The sequence below is a fragment of the Gouania willdenowi genome, chromosome 19, assembly GCF_900634775.1.
Source record: "Gouania willdenowi chromosome 19, fGouWil2.1, whole genome shotgun sequence".
Taxonomy (NCBI): Eukaryota; Metazoa; Chordata; class Actinopteri; order Blenniiformes; family Gobiesocidae; genus Gouania; species Gouania willdenowi.
The window spans coordinates 13,238,819-13,251,876 of NC_041062.1; the positions used below are offsets into that span (position 1 = coordinate 13,238,819).

Genomic DNA, 13,058 nt, shown 5'->3' on the forward strand with positions numbered 1-13,058 from the left:
CTTAAAAGTGGGATCCAAAGCGTGGTTGAGGCGGAGTGTGACGTGGCCGGTGGGGCGGCTACTGTTTGTGCTACCTCACAAGTCTGCAGTGAGCAGGATGGCAGGTAGGTACAGTAAAGTGCTGAGGTTTCTAATGTAGAGCAGGATTAATTTCTAGATCACTTGTGTGTGTGTGTGTGTGTGTGTGTGTGTGTGTGTGTGTGTGTGTGTGTGTGTGTGTGTGTGTGTGTGTGTGTGTGTGTGTGTGTGTGTGTGTGTGTGTGTGTGTGTGTATTCCCTGAACAAGTCATGGGGTTAACTTTGTTTTGCAATTATCCATACTTGGGATAAGTACTCCATTTTTTTTATTTTTTTTTATTCGTCATCCCATCCTTTCCTTAACTTTATGTTTGACATTTGATGCACCTTCAACTTAGTGAGTGTAGAAGGCACTATTTCCCTCCTTCAAACAAACAAGGAATGCCCTTACTAACAAAAATTACAATTTGCAATAAAATGTGTATGAGACCAACCTTTTGGATAAAAAACTTTTTTTTTCATTTGTAATAAATTTGTCAGTTAATTCAGACTTGAGACACGTTTGCTATATTTTTTACTCGTATAGCACTTTAAACTAAAGTTTAATGTTCATATTGTCACCAGACTAACTGAAATGCTGCAGATAATAGTGTATTTTATTAGTCCATCACAACATTTGGAATCTTCGTAATTTTACCTTAATGTCATCCATTGACTAAAATCAGCCTTAGGGCAGGGACAGGTTGGCATAGTTATGCCTCAAAGGGACATAGAGCCACATAGTTTCTATTCTATTTAGTCTCCCTCCCACACATGTGAAAGCAATTTTGAGACTCTTTTTTTCCTCCATTTGAATTAAAAAACTAAAGGCTTTTAGGTTGTGTTACTACAAGGAAGCTGGGTTTCCTTTTCCCACTAGGTGTAAACAAACAAGAATTTACTCAGGACATTAATTGCAAAAGTGTTTTGTCATTGTAGTGCTATGCATGAACACACACACAAATGTTCATTCACCCAGGAGTGAATGTTTTTCCATGCTTTTACAGGGTGTGTTTCTAAGCATGAAGCAGTGAAACAATAGAAGCTTATTGTTACAAGAGAATAGCATCAACACTGGCCTCTGCCTGAGCTTCTCTCTTCAAAGGCACATGTAAAGTCCTCTCATGGCAGTTAAAACCATTGTAAAGCTCTACATTACAACTGAATTAATCCTCCGTGTACCACAAATGGCTTTAGTGGTCATTATATACTGCAGATTTAGTTTTTATCTAACAAATACTTACAACCTAAGTGTCAAGAAAAATAGAAAAGATAGGAGAATAATATTATTGGGAATAACAAAGTGGATGTATGTGAGGGACGTTGGTTTTGAGCAACAGCCTAGGATCAACCCTTTACTGTCATTTTATTATGTATTGTATTGTTTACTTACCTCAATTTTTTTTATTGGTCCTTTAATAAAAGACAAAAAGTCAGATGACCGTTTGGCCATTTTTCCCAAGATGGCATGTTTTTAGTAGTAAAAGAAATTAAAGAAAAGGTGAGAGTTTTGTTAGATGAGTGACAAAAATCTTCTAAAAAAAGTTGTGTTTGAAAACCACATTAAAAGCGTTATTATTACAACTCTAGATTGTAATTTTGTTATGTTTATCTGTCACAATCTGCCATTTTCCCACACAGTTGTGCAGTTTTACCTCTTTGTGATCCCTTTTTCTCATCTGAGCACTTTGACCTTGTTTAATCCCTAAACCAACTCTTAAACCACCTCCTTTGGCCTCCATCACAATGGAGAAACCGACAGCATAGTTGTCAGGTTTCTGTCTAATAATGGGAGACACTTCTAACCTTCAGACAGCATGAAATATAACCCTATTCCTGCACTTCATGCTACTTTTTCTCAACATTGTGCATGTTGACCAATTCCTGGACAGCCTGATGTACATAAACTAACACAGCCAACCAGAGAGGAATGTTGTATTTGACATTCCTACAGCTGGGACTCTTACACTTGCAGTATCGGTCTTGTTCTTCCATTGAAAGCTGAGATGTTGTACACTAATAATTAAGGCGTCTTATGTAAGAAGAGAACAATGTTGGTGTAATATTCATTTTCCCAACCTTACATTATGAAATTCTTTCTGAGTATTGGTCCATTATTGTATTTCGTTGTTGTTCATGCTTTGGGTCTCATGTCGAATTTTTGTCTAATTTGGTATTTTGTATCTGTGCCATATTTGTGTATTTCTTTTTTGAACCTCTTCCCTCTGGTGCCTCCCTTTTCCATGCATGCTTTTGGGTGGGGGTGTATTATGCACTAGCTTTATGAATAGCCCTAAGTTTTTTGTTTTTTTTCTCACAGTAGAAGATCATGTCTGCTCTCAGAGTGGGACAGTGTTCAACAATAGCTCTTTGTAAGCCACAGTGGCTACGTTTTCAGTGGCTGTTCAGGTCCTAATCAGGCCTGAGTGTAGTCCGAGATTTCCCCCAATGCACTAATATTGATAATAATCCTATATGATCAATAATGCAAGTAAACACTCTACAACAAAGAGTTGTAAGAACAGAGCAAAGAGTTCTGGGACCTTCAATAATTTTTGGACTTTTGTTGAATACACAGAATCTTGAAAATAAAGAATGCATAATAACTACTTCTTTGCAGCTGGGAAGTATTGGAGAAGATATGTTTATTTAAGTTTTTCACACTATGGTAAAGCTGCTGGACATTATAATTTTTTCATCAGATAGAAAATGAAGAATGAACTAAAAACACTTCTATGCGGGACTCCACATCCCACAATGCAATGTGCAGAACTTTTTACAAGATGTCAACAAAATTGATTGTTTAGAGTGAAAATTATGATTACACTGTCCTTATTTGAAAAAAAAATATTCTTGTTTATTAACTTTAACGAGTATTTGAGTAAAATTCCAAAAGCTAAAGAACTATAAAGACTATATTATTATTATTTTCATTAAGAATAGTTGGTAACTGTTTTAAATGCAGACTGTGTTCATCAAAGAAAATCTCCAGACAGACTGTTTTCCTGCAAGAAGAAGTTGTAGCCAATTGAAACAATGGGACAGCCTGTTGAGCTAATCTTCCACTTCTCTGACAACACTGAATCATTAACCTAAGGAGGCCCCTCCCAACTTCCCCTTTCCGTCTGTGATTGGCTGAGATTGCTGTAGGGAGGGTTCATTATGGTCACTCAGGGTTGGGAGGCGCCCTGTTCAGGCACTCCTGCAGAGGCAGAGGAGAGGAGTGAGAGAAAACTAATGAGAGACGCGGACACAACATGCCTGGCAGGTGGAGTCTCCCACTGCGCGTTGTTATGGAATGCAGGACTTTTAAAAGAGGGAATAAGCAAACAAGTCTCTGCACCAGCTTCAAGAGGCTGAGATGAGATGAAGGAGCCATGAAGAGCCCAGTAGTTTATGGAAACCCAGGCATGTTTGCTCCAGTGGAATGGAACTATGGAGCTGGTGCTCCAATACGGAGAGGGAAGAGCGTGGAGGAGTTGGGAGATGCTGGATGGGCCAGAGAGAGGGAGAGGTTGATCCATCTGCAACAAATGCAACAACTACATCAGCTGCAGCTTCAGCAACAACAGGTTGGATATCCTGGGTATGGAGTGGCTCCCCATGGTCAGCCACAAGTTCCAGTTTTTCTACACAGTCCTGGTGACCCAGTTACAGCCTGCCACATGCCGGTACAAGGTGGCATGATGGTCCCAGTTGGGGTGCCAGTTCAGCCCACAGTGAATGTACCACCTCCGTGGCAGTTACAATGGGAAAACCAACCCCAAATGAGACAAGTCAATGCTGCTAACCAGCCCACCAGCAAGGACGTTTACTTCCACCCTCGTTCAGAGGATGGTCACCTGGATTTAAGGATCTCTGAATGGAAAGGAACAAATTGTTTTTACCAGGGCCCTGAGGATTACAATCATCAAGACTACAACCAATCTTTTGACAATGATTGTGACTCCAAGACTCAAGACAGGTATAACAAAGTGGATGAGGATAGAAGAGAAAGGGAGGAATGGTTGAGAGAAAATGACCAATCTGATCGGCACAACCGTAGAGCTCGAAGAGACTCAGCTGATTATGATTATCATGACAAATACAGACACCGTGGTCATTATGACCAAAGATACAGTGAAGAATATGAGGAAGAAAAACAAGGCCATGAGAGCAGAAAACATCATGACTCCAGACAACGTGACCATTACAACAGTGAGTATGATGACTACTATGATCGTAAAGACACTTATGCTCACAGAGACAAGTATGACCGACACTACGAAAGTGACAGGGATTATTATGATGCAAAAGATAGGTATTACTCAAGAGAAAAGGACTACTACAGGCATAAAGAGGATGAACTCTACAATACAGAGCGAAAACGAAAAGACTGTTACTATGACCGGTGGGAGGAAGATCAATATGACCGTAGAGAAAACAACTACAAAGACAGAGAAGTTTATAATCAAAGAGAGGAGGATACATGCACAAGTAAAAGAAGGGGCAAATATGACTCCAAAGATGATGACCGCTACCGTTATAGATACAGAGAGGATAGCAGAGATGAGCACCACTTTCACAATAACAGAGACTATAAAACAAGGGAACGCTACAAGCGAAGGGATGGAGATCGTTATGACCATGAAAAGGAAGACCGCTATGATGCCAGAGACGAAGACCCTCGCCAATGTAATCCTAGAGAAAAATACAGAGATTTACGATCAAATTCCATGGATTCACAATATGTGGAATATCCCCTTAAAAATCACAAGACTCATTGTGAGGAATGGGTCGAGGAGCAAAATTTAAAGCTTGCACGTGGAGAAATTCAGTCTTTTGAAGATCCCGGTTTGTACCAGAACAGTGACGATCAAGACATTGAATACAGCAGGGGTTCTGGAAGAGATGGATCAAAACGTGGTCGCAAACCTATTTATGTTGGCTCGTTGGATCGAAACAGCTTCTACAGGAAGACGGCACCAAGCTCCCTGTTAAAGTCCAAGTTTGCTACTTCCAGGAAACCAAACAAAGGTAAACACAAGAAAATGATCATGTGAGAGAAGGTATTTCTCTATTTGAACGTGGGATGTAGTGTCTCTGGGCTCATTTGCAAATATGCTTTTTGAAAGGTTTACTCATCTCTGTACTTTGTCAACAGGGAGATAAGGGCCTCAAGTAGAAGTAGGCTGTGGTTTAATGTTTAAAAGCAAAAGGTGACAGTATAATAAAGCTCCCATCATTTCCAGCCTTGGTTGATTAAATTAAGTGTAGCGGTTCAAAGTCCTTGGAGTGTGACTTCTTGCCACTGGTGACCTTGAGACCTACTCTTCTCATCAGTATCACCTTTTGGCCTACCAGGAAAGTGAATGCTGGAAACCGTATGCTTGCATGTGTGTGTGTGATGTGAGTGTTTGGCTGTGTGCATGTGTGTTTTGTGTATCAGTATCGGCTTCCACAGACAAAAGTGAGTTGTCAGGTATTTGCAGGCTCAGGATCTTGCAGAACCGGTTTGGTTGGCCATCAGCTTGTGTTGTCTTTCTTCTCATGTGAAATCTTGTTGTTTGCTACGTGCACACGTATAAGGTCATTACAGTTGTTGCATTAATAAAAATGTACTCGTCTTAGTTGTCTCGTTCAGATTGTTTTTCTAAAGGTCAGTAACATACGTATATAGTGGTTGTTGTTTTTTTTTTTTACTATGGCAGAAACTAAGAACTCAATTAAAAGACCACAAGTTTAAACTCCTATTGTTGAACTACATCATTCATTAATATTTCTAAATCAACTGCAACATTTTTATCAGAGAAACTATCCGATCTCAACATTTGAAGAAATCTTACTGTAGTGTTTCATAATAAAAGCAGTCATTATAGCAATTTATTGTGTGGAGTACCAGTATTAGTTGGTCGATGCAACTTATTATCCAATGTGCCCTCTCTCTCTCTCTGCTTGTGGGAGTGTGTGCACGTGTGCATGCTCAGGGCTGATGTAGCAAAAATGGTTGTACAATATTGTATGTTTTTTTTTGGATAACAATCCTCTGGCTTGATCACTTCTTTTGGAAGGGTAACCTGCAATGTTTTTAAGTTGCACCATGGGCTGTTTTTATGTTGGAGGCCCTTCTGCAATTGAACCTGTGTTATCATTGAACAGACTCCATGTGGAAAATAAGATAGTATTACCTTCAAAGGAGAGGGAATTGGGGGGGGTGGGCGCTCTTATAATATTAGGAGTCGGACTCATACATACAGTTAGCAAGCAACTTGACATCAAACAAGGCCAAATTGCCACTTATTTTAAAACATTTGCTAATAGATTGAAAATACAATTAAAAAATTTTGCAATTGTTGGCTGTTTTTATGTGAGTTACAAGAGTATCGAATGAGGAGTGAGCACCCTCTGATTGACTTTATTTTGTCTGAGAAGAAGCAGGTGGCGCCTCCTGGACCCTTCCCCCAGTCACCTAGGGAGACACGCACACATAAGCTACTCATGCACAGCCACACACACACACACACACTCACTGCCCCCTTCCCCTCATCCATTTCAGGAGTCCAAGTATTAATCCCTAGCGTCAGCATGGTGTGTGGATGGTGGGGGTCTGTCTGGTGCCAGGCGGTGGCCAGCACTGCTCTCACTCCTTCACTGCATGTCTAGACTGATACAGTTTGTGTAACATATTTACTCAGAGGCTTATTTAGGAAATGATAACATTTTCCAAAACATACATACACACACACACTTGCCATTGCAGCGTCTTGTCATCTGTTAATCTTGTTAAACTGTTTCAGCTCAGTCAGGGGTTTGCCGTAAGAAAGCTTCTGATTGCAGGGCTAAAAATATTAGGCCATCTTGTCACTGTGCTTATTGGACTTACTTTGTGATTCTATGACATTGATGTGATGCTGAGGCTATCAGAAAAGACCAGTGCTTGCACATGCAGTGCTTCTATTTTAAGATTTTACAGTGCTTTAGTCTAGAAAACCCTTTTTGTATGTGTTATTGTTGAGTTGCCTTACAGCATTATCAGTTTAAACCCATCTTAAACACAATACTTAGATTATTAGCTGTAGGTACATGTAGATTTCTTATTAAATTAATGAAATAACCTTTCAAACACATTTCTTCTGCATTATAAACACTATTTGAGCACCCATGTGCGAGTAATCTGATGTCATCCATCGATTCGGGCTTTTTTTTGCACTGTAGTCTACTGTAATCCTTGAGTAGCTGCCATTGGTGGCAGTAGGATGGAGATGGGATGAGGGAGTTAGGAGTTAAGTAAATCTCTGGATAGGATCTCAGATGGTCTCGCAGCATTCCTCAGGGCCCACCTGATCTCTGAAAAAGTCAGCAAAAATTGGCACCTGGTGCAATATCATTCATCTTACTTATTGCTGTATGTATTATGGACACACCCATGTGCTGAGTAGGGTTTTTTCCCCTTGTCCACATTGAGCTATCAAGTGCAAACTGAAACTGCTCCATTACCAGGACTAGGTCGGCAACACTTCTTCTCAGCTAGAGGTTAGGAGATGTAAATTGGTTTGGTTTCTTATTCTCATTAAAGAGGTAGAGACCGGCATCTTGGAAGAAGTGTATCCATTTAAATAAACACATTTTACATTGAAAGTAAAACATATTTCCTCTTGTGCCCAAAACAGCAGAGTTCAAGCGTCTGCTTGCTCAGCACATAGTTCGGAGACCCCCGTTACCAGGAAGTAAACAAACTGATTGTATCTGTGCATTTCCAGGTATGTGTGGGAAAAACGCTACATGCTGACCTTTGACCTTGCAAACTCTAGATTACACTTATAGGTTTCATTCTGATTGATTGGGGTGTTTTAATAGAAAAATCCTTCATGTTCAGCATAACTTAATTCACAACAACTTACTTGATAAGATGTTTTTCTGGTGTGACTATAAAAATACTTTATGATTGATAGATGGCTGGAACGATTAGTTGGTGATTCTCCAAAATATATCTTAGTGATCATCCACATGACAACTATCTTGTTGAAAGTGTTGTTTTTATTCATCATTTTGCTTTGCGTGCAAGTGGAAGTGTTGTTTCAGAAGTCCCAAACTATTTTTTTTTCTAAAAATGGCCCCCATTTAAATATTAACTTTTATATACTCACAAATTCTGGTATAAAGGGTACCTGTAGTGAACTTTAATTGCAAGTTCTATCAGAAGATCATAATTATTACTAGAGGTTTTATCAGGTATTTTTTGTCATAAGTCCTTGTCACCAGGCAGGAGTACTGAGTAACTGCCATCTTACCTCCTTCACACATCCTTCTGTTGTCCATAGTAATAAGTAATAGAAATAATAAAGAAAATATGAAGAAAAGAACCACAAAAATGCAAACAAAGACAAACTGTTCAGGAACGTCCTTGTCACATTTTTTTTTTTTTTTTGGTAATATATAAAGCTTTACTTGTATAGTCAATTTAGATACTCTAACCTGATATACATGTTTTTAGACTGTGGTAGGAAATCATATTATACCTGGAGAATGTCTGATACTCCTTCCCTGTACCCTGTTACCTTAACGCAATGGAGGAGTTTGAGTGCCCCAAGTATCCTCGGATTTCCAAAGATGCCCACAAAAAAAGAGACAGTGGCAGGATTTTTGTTGTTTTTGAGAACAATGTCTAAAAAGTTTGTTTTTTTCCACAGATTAAAAAGCTAAGATTGTAACAAATAGCACTGTAGAAAATCCAATGTTGACGGAATGTAGTCAGCCTGTCATGCTGTGCAAAGATATTGACAGTAATTTTTAGGATCAGGTGTGGGAAAACTTACTCACCCCGAAGCAATTTCCCTGTCACTACTTGCCTGACATTTGCTGGGAAAAAAAAAACCCTCCCACGTTTACTTCTAATGTTTGATGACACATGCTTATACATGGAACATTTACAAAAAGAAATATAAGCAAATGCTGAAAAGTTCTATATGAACAGCCAAATAAGTAACTTCATGCATGTTAGATATTTTCCTGAGTCTATACCTCTCATTCCACAGGTACTTTAAAAACAGTACAGCTCGTTTAGGTAAAGAGGATCCTGAGCACCACAGTATCAGCTTCTCACCGTTCTTGCTCTACACACATGCAAAACCAATGGTCTCTTGAATTAATTGCATATTGTTCACCACAGAAATGAGAGGACGTTAGGAACTCCTAAGAAACTACCGATTTGAGTCTTGGTCCCAGTTGGATTGCACTTATGTGACAACTCAGTGTGGATTAAACTGCTGTGTTTTATTCATTAAACAACAATAGCGGTATTTAAAGCAGAGGTGCTCAATGCAAAATTAAAGCTGGCCTTTATGTATTCCTTACAGGGAGCCCTGTCTGTGTTAGAGGGAGGATGTTTTGAGACTCTGCCAGTAGCTGGAATGTGACCTACTGACTCTTGATCCTTCATGGATAAACAGGATGGATATACTTCCCTTGGTTCATTTTAATATGATCTCCTACCTTAGACCGGAATACAGACAAAGAAAATTCCCGTTGTCTTCTGTAAGCAGTGTCACTTTATTCAGTTTTAATTGCAAGTCTCGGCTCGCAGGTTGCTAAGTAAATAATTTTGCTAGTGTTGACATGTGTATGAAGTTTGAAAGCCTTTATGAGCTTATTTCCACGTAGCTTCATGTCCACACACACACACACACACACACACACACACACACACACGTACTGGCAGAGCTGGGAGCATTTCAGTTAAACCACTTCCATCTCTCCAAAACCTGGCTTGATTTGAGGAGGGCCTCCAACTATTCTAGTAACCATGGTGACTGTACACTTCATAGTGAACTCTGGATCAAAACACACAAGCTCTGATTGTGTGTGACCTCAGAGCCCTGTGTGTCGGGGAGACTTTTGACTTTGTGCGACTATTAGTGTCGTTGTGAAAAATGACTTTCATTGTGCTTCAATTTAAAAAAAAAAAACTTCAGACCAGATAACATAACTTTTGGTTGATTTGTTCATTATAGGAATGAGTAAGAGGTGCTTTTACCGTAGTCTAATTCCAGCAGTGTTGTTTGGATTAAAGCAGAGCAGGATATCAAACATGAAGTGGATTATTCTTTACTGGACTGATCCACAACTACTGGAGGTAGATCATTAATGATTTTTTTTTCCACGGACCAAATCCCAATTCAATGAATAGCAGTTAGATGTCCTGTGGAAATAACAAAGCTCAAAGTTTCTAAAATGTTGGATTAAGAGGCATAATAATATCTTATGTGTGTGTGTGCCTCTCCCACTTCCTTCACTCATGGTCTCCTCGTCTACTTCCTGCTCTGTACCTGTGGCTGACTGGATTCAGGTGTGCAGGTGAGAGAGGAGGATAAAGGTCAGGCCACCACCCTATATCTATATATCAGTTACTGCCAATGTTATTGTTTCCTTTATGTTATTTTATAATCTCAAATTCATCCCAGAAGCAATGAAAGGCATAGTTTTCAAATCAAAAACTGGACTTATTTCTTGTAAATACAAGTTCACATTTAACTTTTATATTTAGGCAATTAATTTTTGGATAATCCCAAATTAAATAGTTCATCTCCAGGTTTTATTTCCAACCAGGATGGCTGTCCTCGTGTGTGTGTGTGTGTGTGTGTGTGTGTGTGTGTGTGTGTGTGTGTGTGTGTGTGTGTGTGTGTGTGTGTGTGTGTGTGTGTGTGTGTGTGTGTGTGTGTGTGTGTGTGTGTGTGTGTGTGTGTGTGTGTGTGTGTGTAATGATGGAGGGTTCCCATCCTTTTTCATGGTAATTGGAAGCCTGAAATGAAGCTTCCACAGAGCTGAGACGCTGGCCTTCAGATTGACAATGGACTATCTGTGAATGAGTGACCTTTGTCTGGATCAGTGCATGTGTGGAGGGGCATGTGCACGTTTTTTTTTTTTAAAGTAGTTTGAAGAAAGCTGTCAGCAGCAGGTGGGTGAAAGCTCGCTCTTTTTGCAATTTATTGCACGTCCGCAGAACTGCAACAAAAAAAAAAAAAAAGTCTAGCAAGAAATCTACTGAAGATGGAAAGGGGTTTTGTTAAGATGTGATCATTTAAAATCAAGGCATTCAAGTGACTAAAAGTATGCTTCAGTCTTTTGGTAAAGTTTGAAAACATTTGATCTAATGCTAATCTAATGATGAATGTTAATGCTGGATAAAAGTCAGTGTTTGTTTTGCAGAAAATAATCCAGATACAGGCAAAGAGGCACCAAGCTTTTTGTGCAACTTTGACTTTAATGTACTTAGCTCCAGCTGATATCCACTGCACTGATAACCCACTGCTGAGCTGCTAATGACGTGCGCTGATGCATCACTTGAGTCATGCTGGGTGTCGGCAGCCGAGCACAATCTGCTCTCCTTGTTGTGTCGTTTAGTTTGTGCTGTTACGGGCCGTGCACTCCCAGTTGTGAAAGACTTTGCTGTTTAATGATGATTTAATCATTGGACTGAAAAGGATTTAAAACCGTTGAAATGACATCTGTGTGACAATTAGAAGGTTTTTGTGCCTTTCCTCCTGTGGTTGGCTGACAATCAATCGAATACATTTAGATTTTGTAAAAGGCTTTAACAAATCCAACAGACCTTTAGTTTACATCATTGGTTCGACCTGCTTCAGCCAGGCAAGGCCACTCCCATATGGTGTTTAGTTAGATTTTTCATGAATGGAGGAAATGGGCGGGCTTATGTTGTATATATTAGATTTGCTTTGGCTTTGTTTGTAATACTTTTACAGGGATAAAGTGGAGAGACTTTTGTCCCTTTGGTCATTTGATCTTGTGTAGCTTCATTCAGCTAGCTTGTTCATTTCCTTTATTCTACATTATGTATGTTTGCAGAAAAGACTTCAGATTAATTCATTTGTTTATAATGAGTGGGACAATGTAAATACACCAGATTTAGCACAACGCTAGTTTCCATCCATGTAGTCCTATGGTGCACGGGGTAGAAGCAGATACAGAATATAAAAGGCTAAACATGCACAACAATATAACAATACAAAAGTACATATGTCAAATATGGGTCAGAAACATAATGCTGCTTTTTCATAATTAAAGATAGACAATTGTTTCGCTCTGTGTCGCTTTTAATTGTATATTTTGGTGACCTAATGTAGGCCACCTCTTTGTTTTATTTTGAAAACCGTGTCATCAGACCTACGCTTCAATGAGCTCCTCTTTCCTGTCCCATCTGACTGAGTCGCATATTTTTCTTCATATACTTTTGCGTCATATACTCTGTGGTTGGTATTTTTTTCTTCTTTTTTTTGGTTAATATTCGGTGGTGGGTGGCACAGTGGGTAGTGTTTTTGTCTCATGGCTAAGATCACATTTTGAAGCCCCAATGGCTTTCTGTAGGAGTTTGCATGTTCTCCCTGGGCCTGTATGTATAGATATTACTGGGGTTATAACCTCAGGTTCTTACCACAACTCAAATACAAGTATCTTAGTCACTGGGATTTCTATATTGACCAATATGAATGATTATTTTGCTTTCTGCCTTAAAAAGCTGGACAGGGAAACATGAGCTTACCGGTACTGTTTCTTTTTTTACTATCTTGATTAATATGTGACATCATCATACTATATTTAGTCTGATCTGAAGTTTCTTTAATGTTGTTCACAATTAACAAATACTCCAAAATATCAATTTAAAAAAATTACTGGTATATTTTAGCTTAAATAAATCTCCCTCGGCACTGGTTTTTATTCCAAACTTAGTCAAAACCTTTGGTGCAGATGTGTGAATGACAAATCAAATTAATCTTTTTTTTTTTTTGCGTTCCTTTTATGTTATATGGATTTTTATTTTTTTTTTTTTCTTCGTAAGGTTAGACGTACACACCCAGTATGTTACAATGGGAGCTTAAATAACGCTGCTCAATACAGCAGTGATTTTCATTATTGGTTTTCTGTCTGACATGTTTGTGATTCATCCTGATATTATTTCACGGGTGTTTCCTGTCGACAGATGCTCACAGGTGACGCAAGGTGCACAA

The 13,058-nt window shown here is 39.1% G+C and overlaps 1 protein-coding gene across 3 annotated transcripts in view; it reads left to right on the top strand.

The window, feature by feature from the left end:
* dnmbp (dynamin binding protein) overlaps positions 1-13,058 on the top strand; it is a 45,565-nt gene that overhangs the window by 19,940 nt on the left and 12,567 nt on the right. The window contains exon 1 of one of the 3 annotated variants that reach the window (XM_028475811.1): positions 3,063-5,073. The exons of the other annotated variants lie outside the window; for them this stretch is intronic. Coding sequence (XP_028331612.1) covers positions 3,435-5,073 — 1,639 coding nt within the window. The 5' untranslated portion in view covers positions 3,063-3,434. Of the gene's footprint in view, positions 1-3,062; positions 5,074-13,058 lie in introns of those variants that run through there. 3 annotated transcript variants of the gene reach the window in all.